Source organism: Malus domestica, chromosome 15 (genome assembly GCF_042453785.1).
Source record: "Malus domestica chromosome 15, GDT2T_hap1".
Lineage (NCBI taxonomy): Eukaryota > Viridiplantae > Streptophyta > Magnoliopsida > Rosales > Rosaceae > Malus > Malus domestica.
Genome location: NC_091675.1, coordinates 35,800,980 through 35,815,339, shown reverse-complemented (window position 1 = coordinate 35,815,339; position 14,360 = coordinate 35,800,980). Strand labels below are relative to the sequence as shown.

General features: G+C 38.5%; 1 protein-coding gene and 1 long non-coding RNA gene across 2 annotated transcripts; one reads left to right on the top strand and one right to left on the bottom strand.

Moving 5' to 3' along the window:
• Positions 1-2,231: 2,231 nt before the first annotated feature.
• Positions 2,232-5,667, top strand: LOC103445655 (L-ascorbate oxidase-like). Its single transcript, XM_008384672.4, has 5 exons — positions 2,232-2,639; positions 3,643-3,735; positions 3,874-4,092; positions 4,193-4,381; positions 4,483-5,667. Exons 1-5 carry the CDS (start codon positions 2,340-2,342, stop codon positions 5,437-5,439), a joined length of 1,758 nt encoding a protein of 585 aa, XP_008382894.3. The 5' UTR covers positions 2,232-2,339; the 3' UTR covers positions 5,440-5,667.
• Positions 5,668-6,663: 996 nt separating this feature from the next.
• Positions 6,664-9,693, bottom strand: LOC139192328 (uncharacterized). Its single transcript, XR_011576412.1, has 2 exons — positions 8,886-9,693; positions 6,664-8,640 (listed from the first exon to the last, which is right to left on the bottom strand). It is a non-coding gene; the product is annotated as an uncharacterized lncRNA (long non-coding RNA).
• Between the last annotated feature and the right edge of the window lie 4,667 nt (positions 9,694-14,360).

Genomic DNA, 14,360 nt, shown 5'->3' with positions numbered 1-14,360 from the left:
GTTGGAGAATATTAGTTTGGTTTTTTTTATTGCTATAGCTGATGTGTACATTTTAGCATCTCCTTTGGAGATGCTCTTAGTGATTTAGAGTCAAATTTGACATCAATGTCAAATTTATTTTTAATTCATTTTAATGGTGGGTCCCTTATTCCACTAACATTTCAACCAATAAAAATTTTGTTTCAACATTTTTTTTAATAATTACAACCATTTAAAGTTCTATTTAAATAATAAAATAACATTTGACCGTTCGGTTGAGAAAGTACAAAATTTGACATAAGACTTTAGATTACCACATCAACTATCAATTGTAATTTGATTCTTATAATTTAACATCTTATTTGAAGATGGTGTTAAACCATCTCCAAAGGAGATGTCAAATTTTGAACCTAAAATTTAAATTTGACAGTTTATGTGGTATTTTGACATATTTTCATGTTTTACTCTCCACCCGATATGTCAAATTAAACTATTATTTTATTACATTTTTTTTCTTAATTTATGTCTTATACTTTAAATTTTACATATAAATAATTCACAATAAAAGTCATATTAATTTATGTGCCTTCGAAGCATCAGTGTCAAACCGTAATCCGAACCCCCCACTTTTCATGGTGTTGGAGTTGAGCTCCATGGCAGATGGGTCTTCGTCGTTGAGAATCTGGGTGGGTAGCCAAAATGTAAGTCGTCTAACATATCAGCCATATGGGTAGTCCTTGAAATAGCCAAGAAAACTAGAGAGAGAGAGAGTGAAGTGGAGAAAAGAGTAGAGAGAGAAAGTGGGGTTTGATGGGTTTGAGATATGGGGGTTTTGTTGCTTGGTGAAGGTATAATAATGGCCAAGCCAGTTGGGTTTTATGGTCCTACAGAGAGACTTACAGGGACCCAACAGATATGGAGAAGTAGAGGTTAGTGAGAACGAGAGAACGAGAGAACAAAGGAGGAAGATATCTCTGGGACGATTAGAGGCTTTATTGAAAGTTGAGAGGAAGCCCCTAATAAATGACATTAAAATATTAATAAAAGACATTTAATAATTAGTAAAAAAAAAATTAAAGTTGTTGTGAAATTTGACAACAAGCCCCTTTGCTGTATTCCATGTCATGCCACATAGAATTTGGCATTTCGATTGAAAATACTTAGTGGCTGTCTTTTTTTTACTATTATAGCTTATGTGGACAATTTAACATCTCATTTGAAGATACTCTTACAATTCATCTTTCGTCTTTAACTCTCTTTTCCGTTCCAAACTTTTGTTTTTTCTTTTGAATTCTTTTTTTATTTTATTCTTTTGTCTTTTTTTTTCTTTCTTTGTTTTGTTGTATTTCCCCATGTCAAGAGATGGGATTTTGTCAAAAGGAAGATACTTCCTATTTGAGGACAAATCTGACAAAACGCGTTTGCATCATTTTGATCAATATATAAATTGTCACCTCATTCTTGCATTGTATGCACTTTCATTTGTTTTTACTTGTCATATACATCCAGTCAAAAATTATAAACAATATCGTATACAAATGCAACACAAACTCGGTCGAAAAAGAAAAGTCTACGTGGAGAATATTATGATTTGACCAATTAGAAATTGGAGGTTATCTATGATACAATGTTGTACGTATGTTAGTGTAATAGAAAATACGCATGTTAAATAATGCTTAATAATAATTTAATCATCAACATTTACATAATTTAATTTACAAAATTTAAATTAGATATTTAGTGTCCTTATCTTACTTTTTCTATATTCTCTAAGGAAGAGGAAGACTGAACTTATTACATTAGCACAACTATTATATACTATACATTGTACACACAATTTTCTTAGAAACCGAGATGAAGCATTATATACATATAGAGGGGAAGAGACTCTAATCACGTCTTTTACACTGGATTAGAAATGAGTTTGATTCTTATTTTTGAGTTTAATATATTGAACTTATAAGTGTAGTTTCTACACAAATGACTCACGGTGATTTCAATGTAACAATAGTGTAATCACTCATAAAACAAAACAAAAAAAAAAGAGTAGTTGAAAAATTAAAGTCAAGGAGATGATCAAAGACTACAAAATTTCCTACCTTCCACGCTGTTTCCAATATGAAGAACATGTCAAACTGTTAGTAGATAGAACTCGATATATGAATTAAAAAGGACACAGAGAGAGAGAGAGGAAGATGCCCAGTAATTTAATTTGTTTAGCCGAGTTTGATTATGTCTTATTCAGCACAGTTGACAACAACAAAAACTCATACTATATAACTAAGCTGAAGCGGAAAGCAATAAAACAAAACCAACATTTCATCAACTTCAAAAATTTAGTCTGCAGTTCCAAGACAGAAATGGCTGAGCATTTACAGAGAAATCACGGTGTCGTTTTTAAATCGGCGGTGGCTCTGTTGGTATGTGTTCTGTGCTTGATTATTGAGGTTCCAGTTGTGGAGGGTAGAATTAGGCATTACAAATGGGAGCTCAAGTACGAGTACAAGTCCCCTGACTGCTTCAAGAAACTGGTTATAACCGTCAATGGCATAAGTCCTGGGCCGACCATACATGCCCAGCAGGGCGACACAGTCATCGTTGAGGTTACTAACAGTCTCGGGACAGAAAATACCGCCATACATTGGCACGGAATCCGACAGGTACGTACCTAGCTAGTACACATACAATCAGCGGTTTTGTTTGATTTTTCGTGTTTAGGTGTTAATCCTTTCCTATGATGCACGGATACTTTTGTTTGATCCCGTATCCAATACTTGATCGGATACGATACTTGCCTGATATTATTGGATACTCGTTCGACACGTATCCTAGTTGATGGTCATGAATTTGACATGATGGATACACATATCCGGCTATCCGGCTTTTAGGGTACATTTCAACTTTCAAAAAAGGTAATGAGGAGGAGAAAATTAATATGAGACATCTATAATTGAGCGTTGCTGAATACAACGAGTTCCCTCTAATTAAAACCATGAATACGACTCTCACTTCTTCTACTTGTTGAGAGTTGTTTCACATTGGTGAGGGACAAGGTATGCTATGTGCTTATATGGTCTTGGGTTACTCCTCATATTGCTAATTGGTTTTATGGTGGAATCTCAATTTCATCATGGTATCAGAGCGGGTTGTCTTCGTGTGAAGCCAAATGGCCACACCCGCTCCACGTCACCCAATTATTGTCCACGAGGCTTGAAAATCCGCCACACGTGCGGACGCGTGTTGAAAGTTGTTCCACATCAGTGAGGGACAAAGTTTGCTATGTGCTTATATGATCTTATGCTACTTCTCATATTGCCAATTGATTTTATGGTGGAACCCCAATTTCATCACTATTGTATAAAGAGATTTGAACTTTTCTCTAACAACTCAAATGTACTTGAATTTGACTGATGAATTACGTTTTAAAATGTATATATTGTTGCTATATACATTTTTATTTGCTGTATCCATAGCGTATAGTATCTTAATTTTTAGAGATTTTCCGTATCGCCGTGTCGTGTCGTATCACCGTATCCGTATCCGTATCCATGCTTCATAGATCCTTTGCTTCTCCTTAAGTTTCTCTCGTGACGTCAAGGTGTCTTTTGAAAGAAATAGAAAACAACGTGACTGGTTTGTGTATATTTGTGTTTTATGTTGCAGATTGGAACACCGTGGTATGATGGAACCGAAGGGGTGACTCAGTGTCCAATACTGCCTGGAGATACCTTCAAGTATCAGTTTGTGGTTGATAGGGTAATTAAAAGTTAATTATATTATATATTATCCATAGACTGTTGCTTCTTGTTCTTGAATTGGATTAAAAATTATACTTGAATTTATAATGACTGATTCACATATATAACTAATAAATTTCAATTAATTAATTTGCAGCCTGGGACATACCTGTACCATGCCCATTACGGAATGCAAAGAGAAGCTGGCATATACGGTTCAATCCGCGTAGCACTTCGAGATGGAGAATCCGAGCCCTTTGCTTACGATTATGATCGAAGCATCATACTCAATGACTGGTACCACAAAACCACTTACGAACATGCCGTTGGGCTGTCCGCGCCCATCCGTACGTTTGCCTTTGTTGGGGAACCTCAGGTCATTACGTTACTGCATTCCTCTACAACTATAAACATTCACTTTTATTTTGGTAACAAATGCTAATGATTTTTCCTTTTCGATCTGTATAAAATTTCAGTCGCTTCTGATACAAGGTAAAGGAAGATTCAACTGCTCTTCTCTGACTACTCCAAGCTTAGATCCCGGTGTTTGTAACGCAAGCAACCCCGAATGCTCTCCTTATGCAATGACAACGGTCCCCGGCAAAACTTATCGACTCAGAATTGCTAGCTTGACTGCTCTATCAGCCCTCAGTTTCCAAATAGAGGTAGTTTAATCAACCTTGATACATATAAGTATGTGAATTAATTGTGGCCTTAATTACTAGCATGTACTAAATTAACTTCAATTCTCGTCTCCATAATGCAGGGCCATAACATGACGGTGGTGGAAGCGGACGGGCATAACGTTGAGCCATTCACCGTAAAGAACCTCTTCATATATTCCGGTGAGACATACTCTGTGCTAGTAAAAGCAGACCAAGACCCCTCAAGAAACTATTGGATCACAACCAATGTGGTTAGCCGCAATGCCACCACGCCACCAGGTTTGGGCATTTTCAATTACTATCCAAACCATCCTCGGAGGTCTCCTCCATCCGTACCACCAGCAGGCCCTGCTTGGAACAACATTCGCGCTCGACTGGATCAAAGTCTTGCCATTAAGGCACGCCAAGGCTTCATCCACACGCCTCCTGCAACTTCAGACAGAGTGATTGTGCTTCTCAACACACAAAACACCGTCAACGGCGTTGTCCGGTGGTCGGTGAACAATGTGTCCTTCAATCACCCTCACGCGCCTTATCTGATTGCCCTCAAAGAGAATTTGACCGACGCATTTGATCAAACACCTCCACCCGATGGGTATGACTTTGTAAACTACGACATTTACAAAGTACAAAACAACACAAATGGAACCACAAGCAATGGAATTTACAGGCTCAAGTTCAATACAACGGTGGACATAATACTGCAAAATGCAAACACCAGGAGCGCAAACAACAGCGAGACGCATCCATGGCATCTTCACGGGCACGATTTTTGGGTGCTCGGACACGGAGAGGGAAAGTTTGACATGTTCAATGACCCAAAAAAGTACAATTTGGTGAATCCAATCATGAAGAACACGGTGCCGGTTCATCTTTACGGATGGACAGCATTGAGGTTCAAGGCAGACAATCCAGGGGCGTGGGCGTTTCATTGCCACATAGAGTCTCATTTCTACATGGGAATGGGTGTGGTGTTTGAATCAGGCATAGATAAGGTGGGAAAATTGCCTTCCTCCATTATGGGTTGTGGTCAAACCAGAGGAGTCCACAGGCCATAGTCAATAGAACATTTGATTTGGGTGATCCGGTAAATATCACAAACAAAGAGGTTATAATGAAAGGAGGAGAAAATTAAGAAACAAGATTAAGAAACAAGTATACATTTTTATTGTAAAAATCCAGCTTAGGGTTGAAATGTCCCAAAATTTTTAACTGTATTGTATTTGTACCTATATGTAAATCTTTACTAAGTAACTAGCTTATTTTGAAAGGAAATGATTTCTGAACTCCGTTTAGTTCACTTCCCGCAAAGTATTTTTTTTTTATCCATTATATTTAACAAATAATGAAAATTAAAGGAAAAAAAAAAGGGATGTGTAGAAAGCTTCTTCTTTTGAAAAGTGAATCCTTGTTACCTATAACTTGATTTATCGATGTTCACACTTCATTTTTATTAAAGGAAAAATTGACACACGTCAACTTGGATATCTAGGTGGACACCAAAATCAAGGTGTGATAGCCAACATCTGGGAGTGCACAATGCAGATATACCCATATTACAAATTATGTAATCGTCAAAGCATAGCAATAGTGGAGTAAAAGTAAGAATATTCTCATCCTGGTAAGATGGATATTACACAACTACAAGAATTAAAATTTCCTACATTTATTGGCTTGGATGTCAAAACCACCAATGAACCCTTGCTGACCATATAAATCCAGCTATGAACTCTTAGAGGGATGCAAAACATAAAGTGTGAGTGGGCAAAAATAAGGGTTTAATAAAACCTTGTTTTTCTCAACACAATATCTCTTCGTTGTAAAACCCGCATAGTTTCCAAAATCATAATACATATAAGTATAAAAATCAAATACCATATAAAATAATTAACTCCAAGTATACGGTAAACCACAATACCTCAGCAATATAAAATAATATGTTTGGCTCATGTCATACTACGTAAGAGTATGAAAATCAATTATCGTAAAATTTCAATTTTTAAATGTACGATAAACCATAACATCTCAACTATATAAAATAGCATGCTCATCACAATTATACAAACACACAACGTGATGCAGAACGTAGCTACATGGATCAGGCTAGGTGTAATAATCTACGCATAAGTATTACATATGCATAAAGTTGGCGCTAAGCGCATCACATATGAGTCCTAGTTGCCTATTGCAAACTAGTATAGGCTAGCACCTTCAATGGATCCATAATGAGCGTAACAATGCAATATGAACATACACGTGAAGTTGGCCTTGGCTCATACGAGTACTATAATCACCGGTGTAAGCATGAATTGAACAGATAAAAATATGTATAAACATGCCATAATAGTCCCATAAATGTCAACATCCTCAATAAATACTTATAATCATAAGTAAAAGCGTGGCATGGTATAAAAGCATTCATCAAAACTAATCAATGAAAACTATATATATATATATATATTGTCTTCAGAGTCTTCCTCTTATAGACTTAGAAAAGGAGAATTGAATGATTGAGTTCTATACTGTTGAAGTACGGGGATGGAAGATGACTTGTTTTTACTGTTGATAAATAGTGAACTTGTCGGAATAATTTTTGCTTTTACTGTAGAACATGCTAAGTGATTCCTGTTGACTAATTGATTCCTTGCTTTTACTGTGCAAATAACGTCTGAATGATTCACATGGTGTCTTGAAATGATGACCGAATTCTTCGCATGGTGACTGGCATGGTGACTGGCTGCGTTCACATGGCTTGACTTGTTGATTCAAATGGCTTTATCAGTCAACAATCCAACCCATAAACAGAGTCATCCAGCTTGCTGATAAATTCTCAGATGAAATCATTGACAAAACTCAACTCCAAAGAGTTCTAGGATCGTTAAATTATGTTGCAGAATTATACCCAAAATTGAGAGAACAATGCAAACCATTATTTGACAGGCAAGACTAATCCCCCATCTTGGTCTCCTACTCATACTTTCATGGTCAAACAAATCAAGTCTCATGATATTACCTTGTCTTGGTATTCCTACATTCAATTCATTCAAAATTGTTGAAATGGATCCCTCTGAAATTGGTTACAGAGGTATTATTAGACAGTCAACTCATCTCGGTTCTCCTGAACAAATTGTTCGTTTCCATTCAAGAGTTTGAAATTCAACTTAAAGTAATTATAGTACTATTAAAAAGGAAATATTATCTATAGTACTATACATATCAAAATTTCATGATTATGATTGGTAACATAATTATTAGCAACCATAGATACATGTTGTAATTTGTTTAGAATTTCTTGTTCGAATAAACCATTTATATTCTATTCATAGAGTTTATCTGCCGACATTGATTAGAATTGACTTTGGAAATTTCTTTCTTCAAATTGAATATCCAGAGGTGTTGGCCTTGGATGCCAATTATTGGTAAGACTGGTTGGAATTATTTTGCCTTTGTTTGTTATTCTTTTCAATTCGAAATTTTGGAAAGCTTCTTCCAATTTTTCAATTGCGTTAGTGTCTTCTGATTCTAAGTTTTCAGATGTTGTTTTGTGATTCTTGGTGTCTTACTACATTAATGGTGTTTTGTTCCCGTTTTAATTCCTTCAACATTTGGTCTATTTTTTCACAAGTAGAGTTTGTTTTTAGAGAGAGAGAGATATATATATATATATATATATATATATATGTGTGTGTGTGTGTGTGTGTGGCCTTTGAAATCAGTAGAATGAAAAACAAAGCCCACTCACTGATATATAGTTGGGCCGTAGCCTCATTGTCTTGCTTGGCCTTTGAAATCCTCTGGATGGTTTTCCGAAAGTAAAACCATATTTACTTCGAAAATTAGTTGAAAACTATGAAAATGAATAATAAACAGAGCTCAAATTACTGCAATCCGAGTCCAAAAATCCCTGATCCCCACCCTACGCACTGCCATGCGCCTACAGAAGGTCGCCACATACAGGTGGCTGAAACTGTCACCAAAAATGAAATATGCCGTCACCAAACAAAATATTTTGTTACCAGAAGTGCATTTTTTGTCACCGGAAGGAATATTCTGTTATAGTTAATGGTAGAGTTAACGATATATACTTGGAATATTTCGACCAGAATTAGGAAACGGATCGGGTTGTAGGGTCGGATCCATGCTAATGGGTTACACCAGGTTTGAATCGTGTTGGATTAGTCTTCGGGTCGAGTTGGTACTGGGTTCGGGTCGAGTTAGTACCGGGTTCAGGTCGATTGACCTAAAACTGGTTCAAGTTACTGATGCAGCTTGTCGATTTTAGGAAATTTTAGCCAACAAACTTTTAATCGTTGTTGCGTCACCATCGTTGCTTCAATGTCCAAGAGGCATATTTGGACTCCAGGAGTTTCCTAGCCATTTGGCTAGAATCCCTCGTCGGCCTTCAAAAAACTCGCTAGAAAACTGGGTTTTCTTCCCCCACTTCAATCTACGACAATTCTCAACCAAATTACGCAATCCACCTTATGTACACAACAAGACAAACCGAATGTTAGTGGTAATGAGGCTTACCTTTCGCTCAAAACCAGCAAAATTTGGCCAAGAAAAGTCCTCTGTGTTGGAGCCTTCTGTTCGACGACTTAAGTTTGAGTTTAACGAAACAAAACTCATGGTTGAGTTCGTGGTGATGGGAGGAAAGTGATGGTGGGTACGGAAACTCGATTCAAACAGGGAAGAAGAAATCAAAACTAAAACCAGAACATCCAGAACAATCAAAACAAAAACCCTCAAGAAAAACCCACACAAAAATGAAGAAAGTAAGAGAACCCAGAGCAAGATTAGAATTTGGAAGAAACCTTATTTGAGAAAAGCCCACAAAGATGAGGAAAAGTAGCATCAAGATTAAAAGCAGAGCAATCGGAACAAAACCCATACGAGAAATAACCACAAAGATGAAGAAAAAAAGAATCTTGGGGTTTGGGATATACCTGAATGAAGCAGTCATGGAAAATGAGGCGCAGCAGCTGAGCAGAGACATTCTTCTGGTGGGAGTAAATCTGCGCCATCGTCGACCTCACAATGGTCTCAATTTCTGGGCAAGTCTCGCGGTAGAAATCGTATTCAAGATCCGATTGACCCTCCATCATCATCTCCTCCATGAAGAAATCTTGGCCGCCATCGGAAGAAGCCAGAGAAACCAGATTGACCAGTGGTTCTTGAGCGAAGGAGGAGGCTGAGAGAAGCAGGGAAACACGAAGGATTGACGCAGGGAGAAAAGCACAGAAACAGAGAGGAAGAGAAAGGGAAAACCGACGGAAGAAAATGGAAGAGCCTTCGAGCACCTTTCCACAAAACTTTTACTCATTTGACAACAAAGTAATAGGGCAAAGTTAAAATAATAAAAAAGAAGCAGGGGTGAAAATGGAAGAACACTGTTAATGAACGGTATTTTTTGTGTTGAGTTTTTAGTATCTATTAGAAATTTGTATCCAAACGATGCTGCGTGAATGAAAATCCTATAAAATATTTTATAGCTTCAATTTTCATAAACAATGTTTGAGTAAAAAACAGAGAATTACGAATGGCAATGCAATTTATACGTAACCTTATCATGAACGAAACAAATTTTGATACCAAAAGAAAAATTAAAAATTGTTGTAAACATTCCTAGAATAAGTATGATTGTGTAAATCATAGATTAGATTTGATTCTAGTTATCCTTTCCTATTACAACTTGTATTACTTGGAGGAGAAGGAATATCTTCTCTCCCTTTACTACTATAAATAAAGGCACAATGTAGGAGGGATAACAACACACACATTCCCCTACAATTCTACAAACACACATCTCTCTCCTCTCTCTCTCTGCCGCCGGCCCTAGTCTCTCTGTCAGATAAATATAGACCACAACACGTTATCAGCACGCTCCTACCGCTGCACTTAGGAATCTGACGTTGGAGATTTTTTTTCTGCATCAAACCAGTTCATCCATATCATCACGCAATCAGGTTCTTTCCAAACAACGGTTTTTAACTCGATATTTTGCAAGCCCTGATAGCATGAACATTCACCATGATGTATGACCCAACTTTACGTTTAACGTATTTTAGATTCTACATAAATTGTGTATGCTTCATAACCAAAATTGCTACAATTATGTGAATTTGATATTTGTCATGAATTGAATCTTACATATGTACATGCATTGAAACTATTATTTGCATATGCATCAAAGTAAATATGTGATTCATTGAATTATACATGCATATAATATAATTGAATTAAAAAATAAAAAATAATTTTTTTTTTGCGATTGGGGAATTAGGGTTCTTCGAACCCGTGCCTTTGCATCACGCAAGGCTACAACACAACCAAGCCCGCAGCCTGCGATGGCTAGCCCATCTTCTTGCAAGGCCTGCAGCCTGCATCCCCATGCTTTCCCGAGCCGAGAGCCCGACGCCTATCGCGTCCCCAGCAAGCCAACCCCGACACCTTTCATGGTGTCCATTGGCCACGGCATGGCCTGCAGCCATTGCTTTGAACCTCTGGTTCATGTCGACGACTAGAAGTCGTCCCACATTTCAAATTGAACTGAGATTCACCGGAATCTCGTCGGATTTTTTTAATTCGATTTCAATTTTTTTTTAGGGTTTTATAGTTGTTGATACGTTGAGATTTCCTTATCTCCGTGGTTGTCCACGACAACCGTGACTCACTCTGAGCTCCAACAACCTCGACACGACCACCTGCAGTGGCGCCGTCCACCTTTTTCCGGTTTTTTTTCTTCCCCTGCCAAGCACACCCAGCACGGCTGGGATTTTTTTTGGACCTTTCCCTGAGCCTTATCCGGGCTCTGTCTCTCAGCCCCATATGAAAAAAAAAAACAAATTTTTGCTGGGCTCGCTTGCAGCGGCCCAGCCCGCAAAGACAAAATTTTTTTTTGTTTGTTTATTTCCTAGGCTCGCCTGCTGCGGCCCAGACCGAAAAAAAAAAAAAAATTTTAATTTGGCCACATTTTCATTTGGCCCCGAAGACCCACATAAAATTAATTCAATTATCATTATACAATATTTTTGCATATATTTGTTGCATATTTGTTTGCATATATATTTGTGTTTGCCTGCAGGAATATATGAACCTGAAGTTCATAATTACTTTGAAACCCGAAGTTTCTTATAAACATGCCTTGTTTGAAAACCTGAAGTTTTCTATTAAACATATCACCCATGAAAACCCGAAGTTTTTCATGCAAAATTAAACCAATACATGTCTATTAGAACCTGTATGTTCTACTCCTATGTGAATGGATTGATTTTTCTCCATTACACTAACCACATCTTGTCCATCTATTTGTGATAGGAACATGTCGAATTTGAACAAACTCGACTTCACCGCTTTGGAGGTCTCTGGAAGGAACTACCTCAAGTGGGTTCAAGATGTGAAGCTCCACCTCACTGCAAAGAACTTGCGTCCTGCTATTGAAGAAGCAACAGATAAACCTGTTGGCGAAGCTGAAAAAGCCACTGCTATGATCTTCATCTGAAGACATATTCATGACGCTCTGCAAACTGAGTACCTTGCTGAGGAGGATCCACGTGCATTATGGGTCGCTTTGGCTGATCGTTTCGATCACCAAAAAGACATATTCTTGCCTGAAGCAAGACACGACTGGCAGCACTTGCGCTTCCAAGACTTTAAGTCTGTGAATGAATATAATTCTGAAGTTTGTCGAATCCGATCACTTCTCAAGTTTTGCAATGAAACTTTGACTGAAGAGGATCTCTTGGAGAAAACCTACTCGACCTTTTCTGCTTCTAATATTGTCCTGCAGCAACAATATAGAGCTCATAAGTTCACTAAGTTCTCGGATTTGATCTCTATTTTACTTCTTGCTAAAAAGCAGAACCAGCTGTTGATGAAGAATCATCAAGCTCAACCTACTGGGGCTACTGCTGTGCCTGAAGCACATTATAGCACTAATCAGCACCCAAAACACCAAAAGAGGCGTGGTAAGGGCGGCCAGAAGCCATCCCACCAAGGTCAACAGAGTCAAGGCTCATCCAAGGGAGGAAACAAAGCCCAGAAGCGCCCAAACCTCGCTCCCAAGGCCCCGAACTTCAAGAATAAGGGCAAAGCACTTGCCACAATGAATGACGATATGTGCTATCGTTGTGGTTCAAATGACCATTGGTCCCGTATTTGCCGTGCTCCCAAGAAGGTTGTAGATGAATATCATTCTCGTCGTAAGAAGTTTGAATCAAACTTCATTCAAGTGGACAAACCGGAGACTACAAAGATGGAGGTTTCTGACTTTCAGGAGGATACCACTCCTAGGGAAGATTAGAATCTTAGACATAGACTTTTTTTTAGTTGAAATAAGACAATTGGGGCCGAATTCCACCTAGTGGCCGCACCCCACCTTGTTTTTTGGTTGATTTTGAACAATTTTCCTTTATGTTTTGGATTATTAGTTGGCGATTTATTTTGGATATTCAGTTTTAATCCTTGAATAAATGAAATTATTTTGAATTGATACTTGTTTTTATAAACTTTTATGCATGTGACCAATTCAAATTAATTTTTCATTCTAGGTATGACTAGTGGGAAAGTTAGTTGTCTGGCAGATAGTGCAACCACGCATACTGTTTTGCGTGAACTCATCTATTTCACTAACTTCGTACCTAAGAATGCACCTCTGACAACCCTCTCAGGCCCATCCAACCTGATAGAAGGATATGGTAAGGCACGTATAATGTTGTCCAATGGTACAATCTTGACCATTACTGAGGCACTCTATTCTCCACGTTCCGGAAGAACGTTACTAAGTTTCAAGGACATTAGAGATAACAATTACCACGCTGAAACCCACGTAGAAAACGGAGTTGAATTTCTGTGCGTAACTTCCTACGAATATGGCCAGAAGCGTATTCTAGAGAAGATGGAGCGTAACCCGAGTGGTCTGTATACTACGACCATACGCCCCATAGAATGCCACTATGTGGCCGGCCCTACCACAGGGACCGGGCACGAAATTACACTTTGGCATGATCGTTTGGGACATCCTGGACGAATAGCGATGCGCCGTATCCTCAAAACTTCACACGGGCATCCATTAACCCGAAGCTTAGGTTCGATCCATGAAATCGCATGTCAAACATGTTCTATGGGAAAGCTGATTACTAAGCCTTCTTATGACAAGATTCGTTCGAATCCTCCCATTTTTCTACAACGGATTCAGGGGGACATTTGTGGACCGATTCAACCTCCCTGTGGACCATTTAGATATTTTATGGTTTTGGTTGACACTTCTACACGTTGGTCACATGTGTGCTTGCTGTCCACAAGGAACACTGCATTTTCCAAACTGTTGGCTCAGGTTATCAAGCTCAGGGCTCACCACCATGATTATCCGATCAAATCTATTCGATTGGATAATGTTGGAGAATTCACATCTAAAACTTTTGATGACTATTGCATGTCGGTTGGGGTTGAAGTTGAACATCCTGTACCCCATGTTCACACCCAGAACGGCCTGGCAAAGGCTTTCATTAAGCGTTTACAAATGATTGCTCGATCGTTGGTCATACGTACCAAGCTCCCGATCGCTGCTTGGGGCCATGCAATATTGCACGCAGCAAAGTTGGTCCGCCTGAGGCCTGTTGCGACACAACCATTTAGTGCCCTTCAGTTGGTCACCGGATGCGAACCCGACATATCGCATCTGCGCGTTTTTGGTTGTGCGGTCTATGTGCCGATTTCGCCGCCCTTTCGTACAAAAATGGGGCCTCAGCGAAGGATGGGAATCTATGTCGGATATGATTCTCCTTCGATTATTCGTTACTTAGAACCTTTGACAGGCGATCTGTTTACCGCTCGTTTCGTGGATTGTCACTTCTATGAGACAGTCTTCCCACCGTTAGGGGGAGATAAGAACGTCAACGTTCCTAATGAACGACATGAATTATTATGGACGACTCCCACTTTGTCTCATTTAGATCCCCGCACCGCTCAGTCTGAAGCT

Bases quoted from the DNA above. Each gene is read 5' to 3' on its own strand.
- LOC103445655 (XM_008384672.4), top strand. From the start codon at position 2,340: ATGGCTGAGCATTTACAGAGAAATCACGGTGTCGTTTTTAAATCGGCG. The intron at 3,736-3,873 runs GTAATTAAAAGT...ATTAATTTGCAG, and splicing joins ATCAGTTTGTGGTTGATAGG to CCTGGGACATACCTGTACCA. The intron at 4,093-4,192 runs GTCATTACGTTA...ATAAAATTTCAG, and splicing joins CCTTTGTTGGGGAACCTCAG to TCGCTTCTGATACAAGGTAA.